At 30.9% G+C, this 25,582-nt stretch overlaps 3 protein-coding genes across 11 annotated transcripts; 2 read left to right on the forward strand and 1 right to left on the reverse strand.

The window, feature by feature from the left end:
• Window positions 1-872: 872 nt before the first annotated feature.
• Window positions 873-6,861, forward strand: ClC-c (chloride channel protein 3). 8 transcript variants are annotated; one of them, XM_018513838.1, is made up of 11 exons: window positions 873-1,051; window positions 1,800-1,912; window positions 2,239-2,410; window positions 3,676-4,025; window positions 4,138-4,299; window positions 4,438-4,725; window positions 4,927-5,109; window positions 5,186-5,400; window positions 5,594-6,154; window positions 6,253-6,630; window positions 6,715-6,860. In XM_018513838.1, exons 2-11 carry the CDS (start codon window positions 1,814-1,816, stop codon window positions 6,803-6,805), a joined length of 2,499 nt encoding a protein of 832 aa, XP_018369340.1. In that variant the 5' UTR covers window positions 873-1,051; window positions 1,800-1,813; the 3' UTR covers window positions 6,806-6,860. The 8 variants fall into 8 exon arrangements, with proteins under 8 accessions (XP_018369340.1, XP_018369341.1, XP_018369342.1 ...); XM_018513836.1 differs by lacking the exon at window positions 873-1,051 and adding an exon at window positions 1,067-1,148 and having other exon boundaries at window positions 6,715-6,861; XM_018513837.1 differs by lacking the exon at window positions 873-1,051 and adding an exon at window positions 1,067-1,148 and having other exon boundaries at window positions 3,682-4,025; window positions 6,715-6,861.
• A 1,948-nt stretch (window positions 6,862-8,809) lies between these two features.
• Hcs (holocarboxylase synthetase-like protein) lies at window positions 8,810-15,462 on the reverse strand. The gene is made up of 17 exons (XM_018514019.1): window positions 15,155-15,462; window positions 14,378-14,613; window positions 14,003-14,133; window positions 13,743-13,910; window positions 13,433-13,589; window positions 13,281-13,349; window positions 13,056-13,196; window positions 12,725-12,971; window positions 12,484-12,609; window positions 11,329-11,658; window positions 10,816-11,182; window positions 10,257-10,439; window positions 9,975-10,104; window positions 9,732-9,892; window positions 9,489-9,609; window positions 9,188-9,401; window positions 8,810-9,082 (listed from the first exon to the last, which is right to left on the reverse strand). The coding sequence occupies exons 2-17, from the start codon at window positions 14,526-14,528 to the stop codon at window positions 8,914-8,916; spliced, it is 2,865 nt and encodes a 954-aa protein (XP_018369521.1). The 5' UTR covers window positions 14,529-14,613; window positions 15,155-15,462; the 3' UTR covers window positions 8,810-8,913.
• Window positions 15,463-15,850: 388 nt separating this feature from the next.
• On the forward strand, window positions 15,851-20,145 carry Coq5 (ubiquinone biosynthesis protein COQ3, mitochondrial). 2 transcript variants are annotated; one of them, XM_018513857.1, is made up of 5 exons: window positions 15,851-16,136; window positions 16,340-16,752; window positions 17,115-17,203; window positions 17,288-17,411; window positions 19,623-20,145. In XM_018513857.1, the coding sequence occupies exons 1-5, from the start codon at window positions 15,956-15,958 to the stop codon at window positions 19,644-19,646; spliced, it is 831 nt and encodes a 276-aa protein (XP_018369359.1). In that variant the 5' UTR covers window positions 15,851-15,955; the 3' UTR covers window positions 19,647-20,145. The 2 variants fall into 2 exon arrangements, with proteins under 2 accessions (XP_018369359.1, XP_018369358.1); XM_018513856.1 differs by lacking the exon at window positions 19,623-20,145 and adding an exon at window positions 17,656-17,863.
• Window positions 20,146-25,582: the final 5,437 nt, after the last annotated feature.

The raw sequence follows: 25,582 nt of genomic DNA on the forward strand, positions 1-25,582 counted from the left end.
ATTAAGCGTCAAAACTTAATTCTAAAGATACGACTGTAATCGTCTATTTATTCTACATGTGCTCCTGCCCTAATTTCGAGCATATAACGTGCATATAATTTTTTCACGAAGTAAATGTTTGATGAGCTGATAGCACATGGATACAGGAATCTGTAATTTATTATTTTTCCCAGTTTTGGACACAAAATACACCAGGAGCAGGTACATTAGCACGGATATTTCAATCGTGGAGAAGAAATTTTTATTCTGTGCAATTAATTCGAAGAACCGCGCAAGGAACATAAAGGCTTGCTTTATCGGTAAAAAAGAAGACTCCAGCGTCCCCTTAAGGGGATCCTAAAGCAAAGCTCGAACTCCGACGAAATCACTAGATGTCGCGCCGCGCGCCGCACATCGACATGTATTTTATACTATACCTGCGAACATAAATATATTGATAATCAAACTTTGATGATACACTGAAATCTCAATTGTAAAGAAAAATCGAGTATTATTGAGCTATATAAATGCATAAATACATCTACTAAACTAATAAATCATAAAATTAGTACAATATTATCAGTTTTTAACTCTTAATCACTTCAATATTTACAAGGACGCGAACTCCCGTAAGGATGTCGGTCTTTAATAGTATCTCGTCGGTGCCATTACGTAGCTATGTAGTTCCTAAATCGAAAATATATGTTTTGGCGCTAATGTACGAACGATTTCAACGATCCTATGTAAAATGTCGGGATGACCCTTCTTATTGCTTCTTCTCGGGGCTGTCCGGTTTCTCTCTGCTATTGTCCAATTGAATTCGCTATTAGCCGCCTAGTGAGCGGCTGTAGTACTGAAATGAGCTCACTTCCTATTCTGCCTTGTTACCTTTTGACTCCACTCTGCATCTGCAAGAACTGCAAGGAGGTCTATATGTGATAGTGGAGTACTGATTCGACGGAGTTCTTATTGTCATTGAACTGTCAAATTAATCTTATACAATCTAATCTAAAACATGGCATAATGATTGGTGTTTGTAGATAAAACACGAGGACGTTTTTCCTTAAAAATGGTAAGTTCTTGAACATTCCGATACGCATGAAGTAATTTGAGAAGATAACCTCATCTCTCCTAAGGAATGAAACGTCATGTAAAGAAGAAGCTTAGAAGTAAACTCGAAAATACGCAGTTTTAAACATGACAACGCATCAGCATATTTTTCGTGCTTAATTCATCCGCAACAGAAAATTCGTTACGTGCACGCTTTATAAGGGGAGAAAAAGTTATCATATGGTGTCCCAAGTGCATTGTACGGTGTTTTGTGCGTCTTTTTATATTCATTTTGAAAGCGGTTTCTATAGGAATGATTTCAGTTTCTAATATCATTTTGGCATGGTGTGTGTAATTGATGTTTTTTAACAAATCTTTTCTTTTTGAACAAGAAGATGCAAATCACAAAGACAATATTTAACATAATTTGTGAAAAAATTATATTTCTCTTACATCAAATTTATAGCTATACAACATTTGTCACAACGTATGGCACACTTGTAGAATCTATAATGAATAAGATATCTGTAATTCTCTGTACCATGAATATATTATTTAAAGTATATTACGTAGCATCCGTTCGAAGGATTAAAGAGGATTATAGCAAAGCCGATTAAGCCACATATTAATGACGTGCTTGTTAATAGAATATTTATTACCGTGTATGGCATTGTGGCTTTTGCTTTCTCTCTGTCATGTAGAATCTTTATAACGAATCTTTACATTCCATTTTGAGACGACAAAGTAATATTTTACTTGTGTAAAATCAGATTATCATGATGCCATGGAGAGGTTTCCGCTGAAAGGTACATCATCTTTAAATTCGGCAATTCCTCATTCAAATGCAAATGCCGTTACAACATATCATTCAGTTGATGCAAAGGTATGTTGTTAGTTTCAATCTGCATCTTCTTGCCTTTTGCATATTATACATTTTGTTGCACCTAAATTAATATATTTTTGTAAAATGTATATTCCTTATTTCCTTAATGGTCTCATACACTATCATATGTTTCTTATGTGTATTAATTTCATATGTACTTGCATATACTAAAATTTGTCAGGAATATTAGAAAATCATGTATTTTATCTTTATTAATATAAATTTGGTTTAACGTATCTTTATTTTGTACTAAAATGAATGATCTCTAAGCTATAGGTAAATTATAAAAGTAGATAATATTAAGCAGGTAAATCTTGTACTTTCAGAATATAAAGTATGGTGACATTACAGAGGATGTACGACTACGAACTGGAACTATAAGACGCGAAACAAATCTAAGTAGCGACGACGACATGTTGGATATCAATCATCACACATCTCATTCGGATAATAACGTGTTATCAGATTGCGTCCGCATCGACGATGCATCTTCCCATCGTAAGTCATTTAAGTTATTTCGCCTGATTTCGTGCATGTATTATCTGGTTCCATAAATAATGTTACGTACAGCTTTTATTTATTTTTAGCGAGCATTATAAAGAAATATAGAAGAAATTTTACCAAGTTAAGCGTAAATCCATTTGTATAACTTTGGAATTTAATAGTCTCGTACCTATTGGTACCTAATCTGTATCCTAGCTAGAAATATCATCATAAATTATCCCTTCCTGCTGAAGAAATTCCTGAGACATCTATTGATCTGTTCAGCTTATCTGTTTGTCTGCTCATCTGATTCGAAGTTTATATATCCTGTGTGATACTGGTTAAACAATTGAGCCAAATTTAGTTGCACTTGTGGCAAAATGTGTAAGTTAACACAAATAATTGCCAGTCTAATGTCAACTTAATTATTTTAAAGAATGACAAAACTGTAGATATAGTTTTAAAAGACAAGTTAATATATTGGTCTTAAACTTATATATTCAAATAAAATTTTTTTTAAGCTAATTATCAATTTGTTTAAGCTTAAGTATTTATAGTGTTATTAATAATGAAGATTTATGTTCTTAAATGCTTAAATCTATTATGATTTTAAATCCCTTCAATAGACTACTAATATATGTTTACGTGTGCTTTCTAAATTCTAATAATGTATAATTAAAATAAAATATACCTATTTTTAATTATATAGAAATATTTTCAAAAACTTATTCAATATTTTAAAGATTTTTTTACTTTTTTATGGATTATTTTACAATTTATTAATAAAAGTGAAAAAATATGCGTATGTTGTAAATATTTATATGTATTTCTACATGTGTGAAATTTGCTTTGTCATACTTGTAACAGTAATTAATGTGTATACATGTATAAATAAGTATAAGTTAAGATACTAAAGTTTAAGTATATATACTGAAAAAGATAAATATTAAAATAATATGCTAAAATGTTTTTTTTCGTTTTGCTTTAAAATCTTACTTTAATATATTATACGTAATATATATCGAATTTTATAAAGAAATTAAAAGTTGTGTTATAGAAAAAAACGATACAGAATATTCTGATTGTTATATTTATTATTACTAATTGTAAGAAAAATATTTGTTAGTTTCTGTCTTACATGTACACAATATTCTTTTGTCTATGTGATTATTAAATTTTGTATACATATACAGCAATGATTGAAAATGCAATTCTCAAAAATTGTATCAAAAACATTACAAAATAATTTACTGTTATTATGAAATTTTAAAATTTATTAGTTTCAGTTGACTCTGATGACATACCTGGTATTGGACAGTATGATGATTTTCATACTATCGATTGGCAACGGGATATCGCGCGAGATCGAATGCGGCATCGTTATATCGTGAAAAAGAAACACGATTCTATATGGGGTTTGATAAAAGGAGCTCATGACGCATGGTCGGGATGGCTATGCGTTTTACTAGTCGGACTTTTTACGGGAGTGGCGGCTGGTGTTATAGATATTGGCGCTTCCTGGATGACAGATCTTAAATTCGGTATCTGTCCACAAGCTTTCTGGTTAAATAAAGAGCAATGTTGTTGGAGCTATAATGAGACTACGTTTGATGGTGGAAACTGCACACAGGTAAATATATGACTTTATCTAATTTTATTATGACTCACAAATTTATTATACTTCCGAAAACTATGTTACATTTTTTCTTAATATAATTAATAATATTATATATTTTTCGCAGTGGTTGACGTGGCCCGAAGTATTATATCAGGCAAAAGAAGGGGCAGGGCCTTATACAATATCATATTTATTTTATGCAGCATGGGCACTTCTGTTTGCAGCACTTTCTGCATCTCTAGTGCGAATGTTTGCTCCGTATGCTTGTGGCTCTGGAATACCTGAAGTAAATTTATTAAGTTTTGCTCTTTTTTAGAAATATTATAAATATATGATTCAATAAAATATGACATAATAAGCATATAAATCTAATAAATATTTTTTTTTACTTTTACATTCTATTTATATATGTATATTTTTCCAGATAAAAACAATTTTGAGTGGCTTTATTATCCGTGGATATCTCGGTAAATGGACACTGATTATTAAGTCAGTAGGTCTGATTCTTTCCGTATCAGCGGGTTTAAGTTTGGGAAAGGAAGGTCCTATGGTACACATTGCATGTTGTATAGGAAATATATTTTCTTATCTATTTCCAAAATATGGTAGGAATGAAGCGAAAAAGAGAGAAATTTTATCTGCTGCGGCTGCGGCAGGAGTTTCTGTCGCTTTTGGAGCCCCGATTGGCGGTGTTCTATTTAGCTTAGAAGAGGTATTATTTGGAGATTAAATATATTTCAAAAAGCAGTCTCCATATTTTGTTAAAGCTAAGAATATTCTAGCAAAATATATAGAATATTTTTTAATGTCTATATTTATAATCAATTTAAAGTTAAAAAATGTCGAAAAAAAATATCCTAAATATGTAACCCATATTTTGAAAGACTGTAAAAAAATTATGTATTTGTTTTAGGTTAGCTATTATTTTCCATTAAAAACTTTATGGCGATCGTTCTTCTGTGCTTTGATAGCTGCTTTTGTACTACGTTCCATAAATCCATTTGGAAATGAGCATTCAGTATTATTTTACGTAGAATATAATAAACCTTGGATATTTTTCGAATTGATTCCTTTCGTCATGCTTGGTATATTTGGAGTACGTAATTTTTTTTCATATTACATATTATTAAATTAATTAAAAGTATATATTTACAAAAACAAATTTTCGGTAGGGAGTAATAGCAACGTTATTTATCAAAGCAAATTTATTTTGGTGTCGATATCGCAAAACTTCCAAATTAGGACAATATCCTGTTACTGAAGTATTAATTGTAACAGTGGTAACAGCAGTAATTGGCTATCCCAATCCATACACAAGGATGAACACCAGTCAACTCATTTACCTATTATTTAGCCAATGCGGTGTATCGAACGCGGATATGTTATGGTTAGTAAATATGCTAAGATATAACTATTTTATCTGAAGATATAATTTATAGCTTAACTATAAATTACTAAAATATGCAAATTTAACAATTGTCTAGAATTAATTTTGATCAGCATGGTATAAAATCTATAAAACTAATACATATATTATTGAATATATTTAAATTATTCAAGAAATATTTTCTGCTCAACAGCGATTACAATAGAAACTTCACTGCTGTGAAATCTGCAATCGAGATTGCTGCAGCTGGCCCAGGAGTATACAAAGCTATATGGCTACTTGTACTGGCACTGATATTAAAACTCATTATGACAATATTCACATTCGGCATGAAAGTTCCCTGCGGTTTGTTTATTCCTTCTCTCTGTCTGGGAGCGATAATGGGTCGTATCGTGGGAATAGGAATGGAACAACTTGCTTATAATTATCCTCACATATGGATGTTCAGCGAGGAGTGTTCTATGGGTGTTGACTGTATAACACCTGGACTGTACGCGATGGTCGGAGCTGCTGCTGTCCTTGGGGGTGTAACCAGAATGACGGTTTCTTTAGTCGTCATTATGTTTGAATTAACAGGCGGCGTACGATATATCGTACCTTTAATGGCTGCAGCTATGGCGAGTAAATGGGTTGGCGATGCTCTCGGGAAACAAGGTATCTATGATGCTCATATTGGTTTAAACGGATATCCGTTTCTGGATAGCAAGGATGAGTTTCAGCATACAACTCTGGCAGCAGATGTCATGCAACCCAAGTAAGCAAAAGATATACATATACCTATGCATATATTATAAGCTTCTGCCTTAAGATTCTGCATGCATGCACGCTTGTGTATCTATTCTTAATTTTTAGGCGAAACGAAGCTCTTCATGTTCTTACTCAAGATTCGATGACAGTTGAAGATGTAGAGAATTTGCTTAAAGAAACGGAGCATAATGGTTTCCCTGTAATAGTCTCTAAAGAATCTCAATATCTCGTTGGTTTTGTTTTACGACGGGACCTCAACCTTGCCATTGCTAATGCCAAAAGAATGATCGAAGATATTAGCAGACAATCGTTAGTTATTTTTACTAACGGAAACAATATCCAAAGTCATTCGCCTCCACCTTTAAAATTAAAAAAAATATTGGATATGGCCCCTATCACCATCACAGATCAAACTCCTATGGAAACTGTAGTGGATATGTTCCGAAAATTGGGATTACGGCAAACTCTAGTGACACATAATGGGTATGTATATAAATCTTTTGTATTCAAATAATCTTTGAGTTTTTTTATAAACTAACATCAAGGTTTTTTCTCTCTCTCGTACAGGCGACTACTTGGTGTAATTACAAAGAAAGATGTTCTGAGGCATGTAAAGCAGCTCGACAATGAGGATCCAAATTCCGTTTTATTTAATTAAACTTTGCTGCTGCAAATAGCCAATTTGAGATTATGAATTCGATGAAATAACATAATAAAAAATATATATATATATACAGAGATAATTTATATGAATTTAATTAAAATGTATTTTATCTACTCCGTCAATCTATATCTTTGTGCACACTTAAATTGTAACATCGTGTAACTATATAGAAGCGTGCAATAGGTTTAGATAATTAAATTTGTATTTATCTTTATTTGAATGAAATAGGAAAATAATTTTTTTCTTTAAATTTTACCATATCTGGTCATATTGCGACTGGGATTATATTTTTCACATTATAGTCAATAATGGATTAAGTTGACAATTCTTGATGTAAATAACTTACTATGTATACAATTTATAAAAAATGTATATAGTGAATTATTTATATCATAAATTATCAAAATTGATTCATTATTGGCGGTGGTGTGAATATTGTTATGATATACAATTTTTTGAATGGAATTGTAATTGCATAAATATATGTTATATATAATATTTCTTATATTAATTATATAAGTTAATTATAGGTATATATTGTTTAACAATATGTATCTTATTACATCCTATATAAATGTATTTTTATTCTATATATTTATTTCGTGATTCTGAAAAAGCGTGATCGATTTCATTCATTTGCTATTATTTTTATCTTAATACATTTTTTTATAAATATAGTTTTTAAATATTTACTTACATTTGCATCTCTGCTGTTCACGAAATAGTGCTGTTAATTAAATTATATATGTTAATTTATTTTAGCTAAATCATTAAGCCAGCATTCCAGAAAAACTGTTATAAAATACTTTTATGAAGTAGGTAACATATATAATATATATAGTCAGATAATATCACTCTCTTTATACATCTTCGTATCATTCAAAAATAATTTTAGCAACCATTATACAATAAAAATTAAAAATTATTTAATTAAAATATTACAATTTTTTTAACATACGCAGTACAACAATTACTCCATTTTGCGTATGTACAATAAATACGCGTGTAGAGCACATAAAGCATCGAACATGAGATAAAAATTGTATGTAAAATAAAAAATTATTTCTCTAAATCATTAAACATAACGAATGTATTTCGTAACACGCAATAAACAAATTATATATATATATATGTACACATACATATAATTATAAATATATACAGGGTGTCGTGTAAGTTTGGCTAATCACTTTCGTGTAGATAGAGCGGACTAAACTGAGTCAAAAAAGTCCTCTCCAATCATTTTGCAATTTTCACAATAATTAACAAGATATTAATTACTAAAAATTGCCAAATATTAGTCTTGAATAATTTTTTACTTAAATACTATTAACTTTACAGAAAAACTGCAAGAGATAAAAATCATTTATTTTCTTTTCATAGAACTTTAAGAATTTTTTCAGAATTTTTTATCAATTTTTTAGTATTGCATTTTCTTATTTTTACCAACATGAGAAAATACAGTATTAAAAAATTTTTTTTTAAATTCTGAAAAAATTCTCAGAACTTTATAAGAAGAAAATTAATGATTTTTGTCTCTCTTGCAGTTTTTTTGTAAAGTTGATGGTATTTGAATAAAATTTATTCAAAACCAATATTTGGCAGTTTTTAGTAATTAATATCTTGCAAACTATTGTGAAAATTGCAAAATGGTAGAGGACTTTTCGATTCAGTTTAGTCCACTCTATCTAAATAAAAGCGATTAGCCAAAACTTATGAGACATCCTGTATATATATGTATGTATATGTACATATATATATACAAATTATACATAATACGTGTATATTATATATAATACATATATATATATATATTTATGTATAATTTTTTTGTCCTATATTACAAATACGTGTACGTGCGCATTCATAAATACATATATAATATGAAGTTTTATACATATGTACATACACTTACACATATATACATACATATATAATACTTCATATTATATATGTACATATGTATAATATATATATGTAATATATGATACATGTGTACGAATAGAGATATAAAACTGTACGTTATATATATACATATATTTATTATCACATTTTAACATGTAGATATAATTCGCGGTAACAATTAACCAACATATAATTCTTTATTTTGGTACTATTAGCCCCTTGAAAAGATCATAACTATTTCCATCTGATTGTACAGAAAATAAGCCTTTTTTTCCTTGCACCAACAGATATCCATAATCATCGATACCCAAGATTGTGACACTTTCTCTTCTTCCATTTATTCTCGTTACCATCACATTTGCATTCCTAAAAAATATATATATATATATGTATGTATGTATGTATGTATGGATAATGTAAAAATATTATATTAACTTTAACAAAGTAAAATTATTTAAAGTACGACTTTACGTGTGCAACCAATATTTGTAATAGAGTTGATAGAAGTGTTCTGTGTTGCCGTTCTGTAGAATATCTAATAAAGTTTCCATTTCATTGAATACCAATGCCAAGTACTTTTCATGAGACAACGTTTCCAATTTTGTACCATGTTTTTGATTATATTGCAGAATCGCATCATTGATGCAAGTTGTGGGTTTATTATTGGAAAGGTTTACACCAGCACCTGAAATATATATTAATATATTATTTGTTTTAAATTGATTAAATTACCATAAATTTCATAAAGTTTATATTTGTGATTATTACATACCAATATTGCAAATGTACTTTGCTCCAACATCTTCCGATCGCGTAGAAACGATTATACCACCAATCTTAATCGAGTTACCTATATATATGTCGTTAGGCCATTTTATTCTGAGATTAATATCCTGCAATAAGTTAATTAATATTATTAATTATCAGTATATTATTAATTTTCGTATTATATGTATATACTATATTTTTTATACAGATTAAAATTATAATTTGTAATAGGAAAATATAAAAATACCTCATATCCTTTAATAGATCTTACAGCTGATACAAGTGCTACAGCAGCAACATGTTGAAGAAGCGAGATATAACGACCGAGATTTGACATTATAGAAATGTGTACTTGTAAAGTAAACATGGCACAACCGTTTGGGCTGAGCCATTTATTATTATATCGCCCTGGAAATGCAGTCATTATACTATTTCTGGAAACGCAGGCATTATACTATTTCTGCATATAATCAAAAATGAAAAATAATACCTCGTCCATATATTTGTTGCCGTGGAATAACTGCCAGTCCGTGTTGTAATCGGGCATTACTCACATGCATAGATGATGTCAAGATATCGGTGTATATCACTAAGCGACCCAATTCTTTTGTACACAGATTCTGTGAAAATAAATTTTGAATTTATATAAAAATATGATAAAAATAATAAAAATAATTTTTTTTAACTTTAAATTATATATAGCGCTTTGTGCTTAAGTGAATCTATATTGTAAATATGTACAATCACTGCTAATGTTTAAAAGAGAATTTACTTCATAATAATCTACAGTTGAGAAATTAGGCGGACACATATGCATCATAATGGGGAGAAACTTAGCAGATGGTGAGTGCGCATCATCATTGTTTGCGCAAAATTGAATTTCCATGTCTGACATTTTTAATATGTTATTTTTATCCATTCTATCCTTCAGTTTTTCAAGCAGTTTCATCTTCATCTGTAAATATATAATGAAATACGTATAAATACTAAGTAAGAATAATCAAGCCTATAACGGCCTATATATAGTACATATAACTGTCAGTATATATAATACATATATAATTATATGTACAATATAACGGTCAGTATAAATAGTACATATATAATTTACATTTGAGAATTATTTAAGTTTAATTATTAAAGATCTCTCTCTCTCTCTAGCTTCGACCGTTATAGGCTTGATTATTCTTACTCAGTATTTATTACATTACGATCTTAATAAAATCATTTATTATTGAAATACGTATAGTTATTAATAAATCATGGCATTTTATTGCTAATTATTAGGATAATTATTATTAGGAACGTTTAATCTTAATATATTTATGTACCTCAAATTTGCCTAAAAAGTAACCTGGAGTATACCGCACAGATTTTTTATCTGATACTTGACTTAAATTATGATTTACATCCAATCCTAAATGTGTGCTCAGTAGATCGCTGATTATTTCCAACCGTGCAGTATTACTTTTTTTCAGCTCGTTAAATTTATCTCCCTCATATACATATTTCATTGGATCTATCTCTAAATGGATTTGAGAGAACACCACTTTACCACCACTATTAGGCAAAGTTGCGAGTAATATGCTTGGACTATGCCATGTTTCTTCTCTACCTAATACTTTTACATCAAACGAATGTAAATTTCCCTTTTTGTCCTTAACATTAGTTGACGTTGGAGTATTCAATGTGGACGTTCTAAAATATAACAAATAATTGGATATAATTGCGCGCGCGCGCGCGCGATATTTTTTCCAGATTTATTTTGGTCTAATATTTTTCTTTTTTTCTCACGATAATATAATATATAATATTTTATTTTATTAATACAATGAAGATATTACCTTGTATCTTCATGATCTTGAGAAAAACGAGTTCGTACAGGGGATGCATGATAGCAAAAGATGTGATGCATCATACGCACTTGTTTCCATTTACCATACGAAAAGTGTACGAGTTCATTCTCACGTACTTCGGCAGTCTTGAATGATGGTAGCAAAATATGTAACATGTCAGAGCATAACGCTAAGAGTTTGCCTCCTTGTATAATGTACTCTACAAGCTGAGCACCGAGCTCTGCACCAACATTACCACAAAGAACTACTAAAGAAACCTGATCTATCCAAATTTTGCAACTATTATAGTCCCCTTTACAAAATACATGGATGTCATACCTGTAAAATCATATGAAAATTATATAAAACTATAGAAATCAAAGCCTTAAACAGCTGGGTCTTAAACGCTTGTATGATTCTTGTGTGAATTTATATACTACGTAATCCCCAGAAACGCGCACCGAAATAATTTTTTGGTCTTGAAAACGCTAACTCTACTAAACTAGTAGTAATATTACGAGTTAAATTGACTAGCAATTTAACAAATTTTTGATGTTTATTCGCATCTTCGAAACGATCTTAATAATGTTGAATAACATATTAAAATCTGTAAATAATTAATTCTTATTGCGAAAAATATTGTCTCGGCCGGGAGTCGAACCCGGATCTCTTGCATTCCATGCGAGCGTCCTAAGCCTTTAGACTACCGAGGCATTTTATTATTTTTCGCAATAAGAATGAATTATTTACAGATTTTAATATGTTATTCAATGTTATTAAGATCATTTCGAAAATGCGAATAAGCATAAAAAATTTGTTAAATTGCTAGTTAATTTAACTCGTAATATTACTGCGGTAGTTTAGTAGAGTTAGCGTTTTCAAGACCAAAAAATCATTTCGGCGCGCGTTTCTGGGGACTACATACGTAGTATATAAATTCACGCAAGAATCATATAAGCGTTTAAAATCCAGCTAAACCATTTAAAGCTTTGATTTCTATAGTTCGCATTATCACATATATGGTCCTATAATACATTATATTAATTATATAAAACTTATGTTATCTCATAAAAAAGTAATGATTTATAACTAATAATTAATTAAATAAATAACTCAATTATCTGCAGAAGCAAGTTGTTAAAATTTATTATATTTCGACACAACTTACTGACAAACTTATATATATAATTTTCTAAATTGTCGGTCGCACCTAGAGTATCTGCACAGACGAGAACATTTGGTGGTTTAATCACCTTACTAGGAATTTCCCCTACTTCCAATTCAGAATTTCTGTAAATTAATATAATACAAATAACTTTATTCTTTTATTGTTCATTACATAAATATAAATCATTAAATATATCCTATATACCCTTTTTATTATTTTTAGATATATTACACTCACTTGCAAGTTGCTTTTTTAGTAGACTTGCTTTGATCAATATTTTCAACTTCTTCATTAGTATTGTCTTTTTTCTCCATGTCGTCAGGTAAATAAATTTTGGTTAAATCAGGTTTGTATCCTCCAGTAGCGGCAAGAAGCACATCGCTTGGCAATGCTCTATTATATGGATTTTTTACCAATCCTCCTATACGCTCATCAGTTGGTGACGAATTACATGTTGCTGGTGCTGAATTAGATGATTTAGCACCTAAAAGATGTAAAATTAAAAATATACTTACAAAATTTTTAGAGACAATTATGCATAATGCTGGTATATCAATATTTTTCTTACTTTTTACATAGAAGTCTTCCGTAAATGCTTCAGCATTCACATTTTTATCTTGTGATCGTACACTCACACCACATATAATCCCTTTAGGCTTATTTTTTTGGGAAGATACTCGAGCTGCTTCACACTTTGCATAAAAACTATCTGTAAAAGCATACAATTATTTTACACGTTAAAAGATATATTACAATAAATACAAGAGTTGAATCATTATTATTATGAACTTACTTTTATTTGGTGGTGGACCAAGGTGTCCAGTATCATTATAAATATACGGTTTTCCTGATACCAAAACAGCTGAAAAAATTAAGTAAAATGAAACAAATAAATGTCAAGTTATTGAAATAGATTACATTTCGAGATGCAAGAATAATATATACATTGAACACGTGTTAAACATAAGCCATGATTAATACAATATTGTCCTTGCATGACTCCGGTTATTAAGTTCGTAATATGTTCTATATCTGTTTCTAAAATAAAGCTCATATTCGTATCTGATGTTGTCCATGCCATGATTAGACCATAATCCTCAAGCTGTAAAATAATATGTATAAGTAAAACATGATAAATTGACTTGCAATTAGTCACAAAATAATAGTTTCAAAGCTTACATAAATTATACATGCAGAATGTGTAACAATAGAGCACAGAATGTATAACAAATAATTAAAGACTTGAGCATTGTACTTTTGCAGAGACTGTTGAGGCCCGAGATTTATAAGTTTCCATATCAACTTCGACAAGAATATGCATCTTGAGGTCAGATTTGCTTAAAATTTGACAGCAGTTACTTGCATAAAGGGGAAACGATTTTCCACTTGGATAACTCAACCAGTCAGATATATCAACTTTTTGCTGATAAAATAATAATCGTCAATTTTATTGTTTCACTTTTATAAATAAGTGAAATAATATTTGTCATATATACTTGTATACATTATACATACTTGAGGATATATAGTATATAATTTTGCATTTTCTTGAAACCACACTAATTCGTCAAGTTTCGCAAGATGCTTGTTAGTACACAAGCGAGAACTCATAAAATGTTCATCGTCATATCGTGATGCATTGCGATCTTAAAATTATTATAAAATATACATATATAATGCTTTCAAAATGCATATTTACTTAATAAATATAAATTTAAATTAAAAATTTCAATATATATAAGAACATGGAATGAATTCGATACAAAACTCTATTATTGTAATATTATTTATAATATTCATAGATCATACTATATATATAAAAAAAACAGATAATATTATTTGTTAGTTATGTAATAAAATCTATAGTATATGTATATATACAAAAATTACCTTTACTTAGGTGTCGAAGTGACTTAATCTTAAGTACAATAGAAGGATGATTCTTGCTTTCCCTAAAGATGGTATTTAAGTGTGCTTTCAGAAATGATATCCTCCGTGCTTGCATGATGGTGGCTATCATGTAAAGAAACGTTAACAGCATACTTTTTTCATAAAAATAGCCGATAATTGTTTAAAATACTTGCTAGTTTACTTTCGAATGGAAATTCCTGCCACAGATTTTAAATCTGAAAAATAAGATGCTTCCTCTATAAAAAAACATATAAGGTATAAATATACTTGGGAAAAATTTCATCTCAAATTGTCCCATAATAAAAATATATATTTTTTGAAATAAAAAATCTAAGAAAAATCATATAAAGAGAAAATAAGTGGCCTCCAACCTAAACAAATATTAAAATCAATCTGCAATTGTGCCTAAATAAATCACACACATATGAATGCACAAATATATTTATGAATATACTTATATACAACAAATATTAAATACACAAAATTTAATGTTTCTAAAGTGATTGCATCACAGTAAAGTGTTGTAAAGAATATATAATTATAATCACAGACTTTTAGTAGTTTTTAGAAACATGTTCCCTTACACTCAAAGATTCATAAAAATTAGCACGTAATGTAGAGATGATAATCTTGACCAATTTCTGTTTTTTAACCGTACATACGAGCGACATGAAAAGCCACTTGGCAAATACTAAAACACGTTATTAAAGCGAATTGTAATTGCAAAATTAAAATCGGTGGAATATCCATACGCACCATAATCGTGAACCATCGCTTTTCGCTTACGGTGAGATTAAAGTAGAGCGCAGAATCGGTAACCCCAGGTAGCCCATTCTCGAAAATATCGATAGTTACTGTGGCATTCCTAAAGACAGCCAGGAATGTGCTAGACTGGAGTCTGGACAAAACGCTCTAGATGTTCGGTATAACAGAGCTGAATTGCATAATCGTGATCTCTGTCGATAGCAACCAACAGATGCTGTTCAGCAAAAATATACGTATCATGTGATTAGTTGCAAAATAAAAAAATTTTGGGACTTGAAATGTTATCTATTTGACAGCCAACTGCACATACACTAGTCTATTCATAACGTAATAATACATATATATTCTTAGTTATCTATTAATCTATTCATGTATTTGATATAGCACGTGTTGACCGTTACTTTTGTACTTTTACAACACTAGGTCTGTTTTTTGTGGCTGAACTAGTGTACACTCTTGGAACTCTTAACTCACTCTTTAAAGTGAGATAGATATACGTTTTTGATATTTGTTTAAAGCGAGAAAGAGAGTTCTAGAACAGTCTAGTGCAAGAACTGAAAACGGACCAACTATCTATACCGAATGAGATGGATATATATTCTCCAATACTCTGCAACCTTGGAGGAAGAAAAAGAGACAATCTCGAGTACAGGAAGTGCAAGTGAACCGAGTGTACGACTCGTACGACTTACGAGTGTAGTGCAGTGTCAAGTATCATATACTGTTTATCTGATTGTCTTTTTTTTTAATTGCTGCACTTGCAGAGTTGCAGTGACTTGCAGGCATGGTACGATGGCTTACAAAAGTCTTTGCGTGAATATCATTAAAGAAAGTCGAGTACTAAATAGATATTTAAAAGCTGCTGTAACTACACGTGGTTATTCGAAAACAACAAGCACATCTTCAGAGGATGATGAGAGATCGACACACTTTGGTTTCCAAACGATTAAAGAGAGTCAGAAGGCAAAGGAAGGTGAAAATTCTATTATTTTTGTCAAATGTTTATCTTTTTTAATATGTATGGAATACTAATAGTTGCCACAATGAGTTAGACAATATTAATAGCAACAGTTATAACTTCTTGAGAATTATTATATATAATTTTATAATTATATTGTAGCTTCTTGAATGATTGGATGTGCAGTATCAAAGTTGATTCAAAAATATTTCTTGCAGTATACGCCATATTTGAAAATGTTGCCAATTCTTACGACATGATGAATGACGCAATGAGTATGGGTATCCATCGCATCTGGAAAGATATTTTTGTACAGGAATTAGGACCTACTCATGGTACCCATCTTTTGGATTCTGCTGGTGGCACAGGCGACGTTACATTTCGGTATATTAATTTTTTGAAGAATACGCCAAATCCGCATAATGTACGTAGTCATGTAACTGTATGTGACATAAATCAACATATGTTAGACGTTGGGCAAAATCGAGCAAGTAGGCTAGGTTTATCGGGGAACAGTAATTACGATATTATGTGGAAGCAAGAAGATGCAGAGAAGCTTTCCTTTGCAGATGATTCTTTCTCTGCCTATACCATAGCGTTTGGAATAAGAAATGTAACACATATTGATAAGGTACTTACAATATTGATTTATTACTTAATCAATTATAAGGTCTGTTTTCTGTGACTGAACTAGTATACACTTTTGGAACTTAAAATGAAATAGGTATATGTTTGATATTTGTCAAAAGCGAGAAAGAGAGTTTTAGTGTAGTCTAGTGCAGGAAAAGAAAACAAGACTTATTTGTGTAAAAATACTGAAATATATTGAAAGTACATTATACAGAATTTACATTTATTAATCTCTACTTATTACACATAATACCTATTACACATTTTAAACTAAAAATTATACGTATATCTGAATATTAAATTTATATTAAATTTATATTAAATGTAATTAATTAAATTTATTTGTTCATTTTTATGTCACAGGTATTGTCTGAGGCATACAGAGTATTACAGCCAGGAGGAAGATTTTTATGCCTAGAATTTAGTCACATTGATAATAAGCCTTTACAATGGTATATATGCTAAAACAATAGAAAACTTATAAAAAATAATATGCATGTAACTTATAGCAACATTTCATGCACTATCTGTTTTAGGTTGTATGATCGATATTCCTTTCAAATAATACCTGTAATGGGGGAACTGATTGTGGGACAGTGGAAAGCTTATCAATATCTTGTAGAAAGCATAAGAAGATTTCCAAAACAAGAGGATTTCAAGGTAAAAAATGCATTTTTAAAATATTTGTTTTATTATTTCTTATACATAAACTGCAATATTAAGGTATTTTGGAAACATCCCTTGATATTATTATTCTTTATTATAATTCTATGCTCACACATACACACACACGCATGCACACGCGCGCACACACACGCACGCACATTAAGCTTCCTTTTTATTATGTTATGTTTTTCCGATTTTTAATTATATTTGCTTTTCATGTTTTTCGTTATATTTTCAGAATATGATTGAATTCGCAGGATTCAGAAATGTGACCTATCAAAATCTAACGTTTGGTGTAGTTGCTATTCATTCAGGATTTAAATTATAAGTAAAATATCTTGTTGGAGCATAGAACTGATTATTTTTTTGAAGAACGAGGAAATTTACAATTATAATAAAGTATTGCCAAACAACAAATTACAGTAATATCAAAGTACAAAGAAAATGTATGTATACAAATTTACATGTTTCCTTTTAGTTATTTATTACTTTTAGTTATTTATTACTTTTTATTAATTAGTATTTATTTTTTTCGGAAAAAATTATATTTTGTTTTTTGATTATATTAGTTACTCAATCGTTGTAAGAACTAAATCATGTATTGCATAAATATACAATTATTACAATTTTATTAATTTACTATTATTTTGATTGTAATATACATACAATGTATCTCGTCAGTTTATTATACGACCATATTTCTATCACAACAACTTTCTACAATTGCATAAAATTTCTTTGTAGTATTTACGCGGTATCACCAAGATACTGGTTAAAAACCCATTTCTCTATGCTAGTACATTTCGGTCACCTATCCGAGTGTGAAATTTGCTTGCTTACTGCGTAATCGCTTTACACCTGCAATCCACCGTATTGCATAAGAGTCGTGCGACTCTTTGGTACCTCGAACATGAGGTGACGCGACTAACTGTGCCTATCGCGATTTACGTTACTACGCATTTCTACGCTTCCGTGGATCGTTCTTTCGTAATTTCGTGGACCCGAGGATACGAATAAGTACAAGAGAAAATTCTAAGAGACGGTTTATTTTAACTGAAAGAAAATTATTTATTTTAACAATATTCGAGATGGCTATTATTCCTCTTTAATTAATATCGTTTATTTATCGTATCATTAGAAAAATTTCATTTTTTTAGGGCTTATCATTTATATTTTCTTGTATCCGATTCAATAGATTCCTAGATAAGAATACTATTTAGATCACAAATTTTTCAGGTATAAATTATATTAATTAACTGACTTAATTAGAAATTATATTAGTATTATAAAAGTGAATGACAGTTATCTCTTCCACGCGCACAAGTGAGTCACAATACATGTATATATTAAAATTTTAATTGGATGGAGACCAATGAGAAATGTGAACTTTTTTCGAAGAAATAAAGATATAATCTCAAATTTGCACAATGCGTTAAGAACATCACAATTTTCGAACAGCTCGGAAACATAGAATAAGATTAATAATGATGAAAGAGTAATGAGTATTTAAAAAAAATAATTTTTGTCATTCAAAATTGTGTCACTCAAAATTATTATTTGACTTCTACTTATATTTGACCTAATTCATCTTTTATTCTATGATCTTTCTTTTTTTTTATTCTGTTCATCGCATTCTTATTTTATATAATCCATTCAATTTGCACTCTGATCAGCTTGTTTTTATTATAAATTAAAAAGATATAGCAACAACTTTGCTTATCTTTACTCATTTTTATTGATCACATTTGATGTACTATTTAGATACAAATGGTGCAATCTATCCTCATTCATAGTCAAGCTTTACATTTAAGATTATCTTAAGTACAGTCCTAACCTTGGTAAAAAGTTGATAAAAAGAACGATAGAAAAATCCTATTGTGTGAAATCTGGTTCGTGAATTCACTAATTTGAATCAAATCTGGAAATCTTATACAAATCTTATAGAATTCGATAAAATTCGATAGTATTCGTATCCGATCAATCTAATCTCGCGAGATCGACAGATAGAAAACGATATAACTTTTACAGAAAATCAATTGATAGAAATCCTATCGTTCTCAATCATTCTCTATCAACTTTTTTTACCAGGGAAAATGTCATGAACCAATCAAACGGTCGCATTAGCGACCTGATCTTAAAACATTACTTAAGACGGTCTTAAAATAACGGACTATGAATACTGATCTATGTGTTTGGTTATACAAGAAGGTAGAGAACAGGAGACAGTAAAAGAAGGAAGTTTCAACGCGCCGATAGGAGACGACCCAGTGAGAGAAGATGTATTAACAGCAGCAAAGACGATGCAAACGGATCGAAGGCCGTCGAGGCAAGGGGGGAAATTCATTCTACGTGGCGTAATATCTACATGCGTCATGCGGTGTGCTTTCTCTAGGAGGTGAAAATTCTTAACTTTCTTCGACCATAGAAACATACCTACCGCCGCCGATGATGCTTGGCACCGCGCTCCCACAGCTTTTCACGACTCGTCGGTTTGTCTATTATTGACGCATCTTCTCCTCACTTCCCGGTGTGTTACTGGCGCCAACGATTTCGCTTCGATCGACGTTCACAATACGTTATGTCACCCCCACGGGAGATTCCTCTTTTTCCTCTTTTCTAAGACCCGGCGATTTTCTAACTTCGTCAGCGTGGGAATTCATGATTGCATGCGAATTTATAACTTTGTAACGTGAACTTTTCGAGATTTACACTTTTTTTAGCATACATTTCCGAGTATCTCTTTTTATAAATTATTTATATACTAGATAAAAAGACTTATCGAGTGGTATAATACGTGCTGCGTTAATACATTACATAATTTTGCCGCTCATTCTTAAAAAAAAAATAAATTATCCTTCATGCCGGAAACTTAATAAACTAAATGCAAACAGAGGTAAAATTCGCCAAGTGATAAATTGGGAGAGATATTTCTTACCGGAAGAAATCGCGTGGTGTCGGTTATACCGAACGAAGAAACAGAATCGTGATGTAGCTTCTTGCGCACGTATCGATTTTCCTGACCCCGGTGACCACGTACCCCTTCCGCCTTGGATACTTCCTGGAAAGTATATAATGCCCCGCCACCGCTTCGGTCTACGGTTTATATCCTTCTATTCGCGAGGATCAGTGCAACGCTATTATACAACACACCGTTTCTCACGATACTCCACGTATGGTGGTCCATCCGATTGATAAACATTGCTCTCAGATTTATGAGTGAACGATGTATTAAACCAGCAATTCATCGCTTATATTAAATTAATTAACATGTACAGCGCCTGTCACGCAAGAGCATTGTATGCGTGATTATTCTTATATTATTATTTTAAAATAAAATAAAAAAGATTTTTTACACATACTCTCTTGATTTGAAAGATCAGGTACTCTGATAATATAAAATAGATATAAAAGTCTTCATTATCAATAATTGTGTATATTCTATTGTGGAGCTATTTTGATTTTACATAATTAAGTCTTGAATTAATAGAATTTTATGGACATGAGATTAATGCATATGGAATAATCATCTTAATTAATTTTAATATATTAAATATATTAATATGTATATTTAATAAATTATATTAAAATATATATTTTGGGAAGAAACAAAATAAAATATTCAAATTCTATAGCGTTTAATGGACATTGTTCTCATGCACAATGAAAACTACATTGAATTTATTTATATATACTTATACATTTTATAATATAATAAAAATATTAAAGAGCGAAAGGGTTAACTATTTGCTTGGAGAAAATTATATGATGATAAATATCGATAATTTCAGCGAAAACTCAGTGTCGCGCATAAATTACTTAATCTGTTAAAGGACGAATCGTATTGCATCGGCGTTCTAGATTACATCAGCAAACGTGAGAATTACGTGATGATTGCGCCGATTAATCGAGAGTAACAACGCGAACTTCCGAGTTGTGATATAAAGTTCTCGGGAGGTGGGATCAAGTGGGATCGAAATGCTTCCTTTTCTCTGAACTTATATAGCTTATATAGAATTAGACTTATTCTAATAGAAGTATATAAGCTATATAGTTTATATCGAAGTTTTAGGGCTGGTTCCACCAATGTAAAATTAACTTTATTCTCGATTTGACTTATTGTTTTTCAATTTACTCTTTATTTTTTGTAATTCTGAGAATTACACACAAAAAGACGAAGAATAAATTAAACCAAAATCATAAAATTAATCTTACATTGGTGGAACCGGGCCTTAAAGAACAGGCATATCTCGATAGATATAGAAACTTTACACAGTTAATATTACCTAGACGATACCCGTTCGGATCTATAGATCAATATCTTAAATCTCTCATACTCAAAAGATCGCAGTGTGATGCAATATTATATTTAATTTTCATGTAAATTAAATTATAATCATTTTCATAACAGCTCTCTCTCCATATTTTTTCTCGATGTAAAAATTAAATAAGATATATATATATATATAATGTAGAGTTTTTTGATGTAGTACAGTAATAAATAAGGAAACGTGCGATTATAGACTTCTAAGAGAAGCTTCTCATAGAGCGTTACGTAATTAGTCTGTGTTGGTTTAACCGAAAATTTATAAAGGTGATTCTACTTAATACTCGACGCGAGATGAGCGCTCGATGGCGTTTGGATACTGACGACAGTATTGGAAAGGAGAAAAAGTGTTAGATAAGGATAACTTGGCATTCGGACAAGTCTCTCTTAGTGCATAGAGCTTCTCTTCGCGGCATTACAATTATAACACGATTATCATCGCGGAAATAAGACGCCAGACTGACAAATCGACTGAAATGATAAAGAGAATACGAAAGAAAAGACTTTAATGACGCCGTATGAATTTATACTGTGTCAATATCGCGTCGCCTTTAATTTTAAAACTTACAACACAACATTGCTTCATATCTTTTTTTTGTAATTTAAAATTAAGATTTAATATCCTAATGATCTAAGTCTATTACAATTTACTTCATGTTTTAATTATTTTAATGTTTAATTTATATATTTTTTAATGTCTCTTAATATATTTTTCATAATTTTTATTTAAACATTTTTATTTTTAATTTAAATAAACAAGTTCTTTTTATAAATTTTATTTACTCTTGCTATATTTTTGATATATATATATAATCTTTTAACAAATTAAATTATCAAATTGAAAATAAGTAAGTACGATTGATCTAGATATGACAGAAGGCAACGAAATTCGTGATTTCGTAAAAAATGTGACAGATGAAGAGACGAGATGAGAAAGGAGCGAACGAAGAACGGACGTGCTCGTTGTGTTGTTACTGAGCAGTCAGCCGAAAGTAAGAGCGAAGGGGCTTGTAATTAAGTCGCGTAAGGTCCGAGGTGAACGGGAAAATTTCGATCACACGCGATTTAACCGGATGTCCCGAGATATGCCACAGCGCTCGAAGGTAGAAAGGTCTTTCTTCCTGGGTCAGCGAATAGAAGAGACTTGTTCTTCGCTGTCGAGAAACATTTAGCCCACGCGAAGCGCATATATAAGGTATTTCATATATATCTCAAGATGCATATAAATTTTTACTTATATGTATATGTAATGTACTTATATGTATATACACATAGGATGATACACATACCAGTAAAAATTTAGCTAGATACAGAAAATAATTTTGTTGGATCATCAAATAATTAAGTATGCAGAAATCTCAAATATGAGATGAAATGCTAAAAGTTTAATTTTTACATTCTAGCTGCAGCTAGCTCAAATATACTAAGTATAAGCACATTCAGGCCTATGACGGTCGAAGCTAGATCTTTCAATGCCTAAATTATTCAAAATAGCTCAAGTATCCTACACAATTATTTTCATATAATTCATTTTCATATAATCACGATAAAATTATTTTCAAATCTGTATCTAGCTAAATTTGTAGATACTTGAGGAAAATCATTTTTCCCGTATATTTTAAAACTTCGTGAGCATGTTTCTAGATAAAAAGGAAGAAATGAAAACGTTTGAGACCTAATGTTCATAGGAACATTTGTTCTTCCATTTTATCCAGGAACATGCTCACGAAATTTTAAAACATACTTATAATGAATTGACTTACCCTGTACATACATACATAAAATATTTCGGTAAAAATTTAAATGTTGCGGAAAATGTTTAATCTCAACTCGATTAAAGTTACCTCGCATAAGGAAATTATCTAACGGGGCGGGAATATACGGTTTAAAGGGGTGTTTAGTGTGCCGGAATATATTTCGTCACGAATTCAATCGCTCACGAAACGTTATTTGCATGTAGCTCATTTACCGAGTGTCATGTCAAGTGGCTGTGTACAAGCAGCATGTGCACCACAGATATATGAGAGAAGTCACCACGCTCGGCCACGAGGAATAGGACTAATGCCTATTTCCACCAATATAGATTAACTTTTATCTCGGTTCAACTTATTCTTCGTCTTTTTCTAGTTCTAAAGATTAGAAAAAGACAAAGAGTAAGTTGAACCGAGATTAAAGTTAATCTACATTGGTGGAAAAGAGGGCACAAGAAGAAGAATTAAAGACACATAATTTTCTTTCCATAATCATTTCGACAACATATTCCAACTCCACGAAACAATTCATGCTCAATATCAAAATTTTCTTCTAGAAATTTAGATCATCGGTAATCATTCAATACTGTATACAAAATTCATGTGATATTCTCATCGGTAAATATTTGCTAATGGTATTACATTTATATAAATATATATCAAAATTAATCATTCATCTAGAACGGTTAGTTCTGATGTATATCAAAACTAACAGTTTCCAACAAAATAAACATTTCACGAACGTGAACGATGAAATGTCATAATTCATCAATATTTATTCTCCAAATCCTATCGTAACTCATCAAATTTTTATGAATAGCAATGAGTATATGATTTCGAGAATAAATATTGATGAATTTTGACACATCACCTCTCGGAAGGTAGCGGCAACCTACCGAGAATATCTTCGCCAAGAATGCTTCTTTAACAAAATTTCGTCGTTCGGAATCAACGTTAAACTGTAGGCATATGACTGCAGTGTACAACCAGCGTGTGCACCACAGACACGTGAGAGAAATCACCACGCTCGGCCACGAGCAACAGGAGTGGGTACAGAACTTGGAGAAAAAATACTCATGTATTACGACATCATAATGGATACCCTCGGTGAGATACTCATTTTGTTGGGTACTGTTACTTTTGGAAGGCTTGGACTCAAATGTTGCTGATGTACTCATTTCCTTGAGTAATCATTGGTACACTCATTATGAATATGAAAAAAAAGTATTTTTTATATTTCCCAAAACATATAGAAATTGGATTGAAAAATTGCATTTTCTATCCAGAACTTTCAACTGAGTAATATTCACGATGCATTTAAGTATAAAGAACTCTGAAATCTTTTTTTAGATTCAAAGATAACGAAATTGCTTCATACAATTCCTATAAATAAATACAAATGCATTGTGCTTAAAAAGGATTCATTTCAATGTTCGCGAATGTGCCCAGTCAGAAATGATAATAGATGTCGATTCCATTATAATTTCTGATTGGGTGTATTTCTGAAAATCTGAATTTCTAATTGAAATCTACAATATTTCGCGTTAACGGGTCATCTCACTCCGCACCTTCAGCCGCGGGAACGGAGACGCTGTGCAGCCCGCGGTATCGCGGCCAGTTCGAGTGAGTTCCTATTTCGTTTCACCTTAATAATCTAACGTGTCCCTCTTGCGAACGGTTTCTTGCAGCTTCTCGCTCGATTGCGTATCGCAATAAATATTGCGCAACCTCAACTTGTACCCCATGTTCTGCCATGCTCTCTGGACGCAACACAAGGAGGAGGGGGTGAGGAAAAAATTCTCCCCGTCGATTGTCAGACGTTCTCAACAAGGAAACTATTGGTTCCTACCGATGGACTGTTATATACGGTATTTATATTCGAAATAGATCTGTTACGCAAAGTCGACTCTTCTATGCGCGGGACACGCTATTCGCCATCATCTCGGAGGATTTCACTGCCTTGTCCGGCGACCCGTCGGTTTAACGTTTTACCTCGAGGGAGCGTAAAATTTACGAGGCCGTATCCTATCATTATCATTATATTCTAAGATACTTACGCATAATAGCTAGCACAAAGTTTCGTTACATAC

This window comes from Trachymyrmex cornetzi, unplaced genomic scaffold, assembly GCF_001594075.2.
Source record: "Trachymyrmex cornetzi isolate Tcor2-1 unplaced genomic scaffold, Tcor1.1 scaffold482, whole genome shotgun sequence".
Taxonomy (NCBI): Eukaryota; Metazoa; Arthropoda; class Insecta; order Hymenoptera; family Formicidae; genus Trachymyrmex; species Trachymyrmex cornetzi.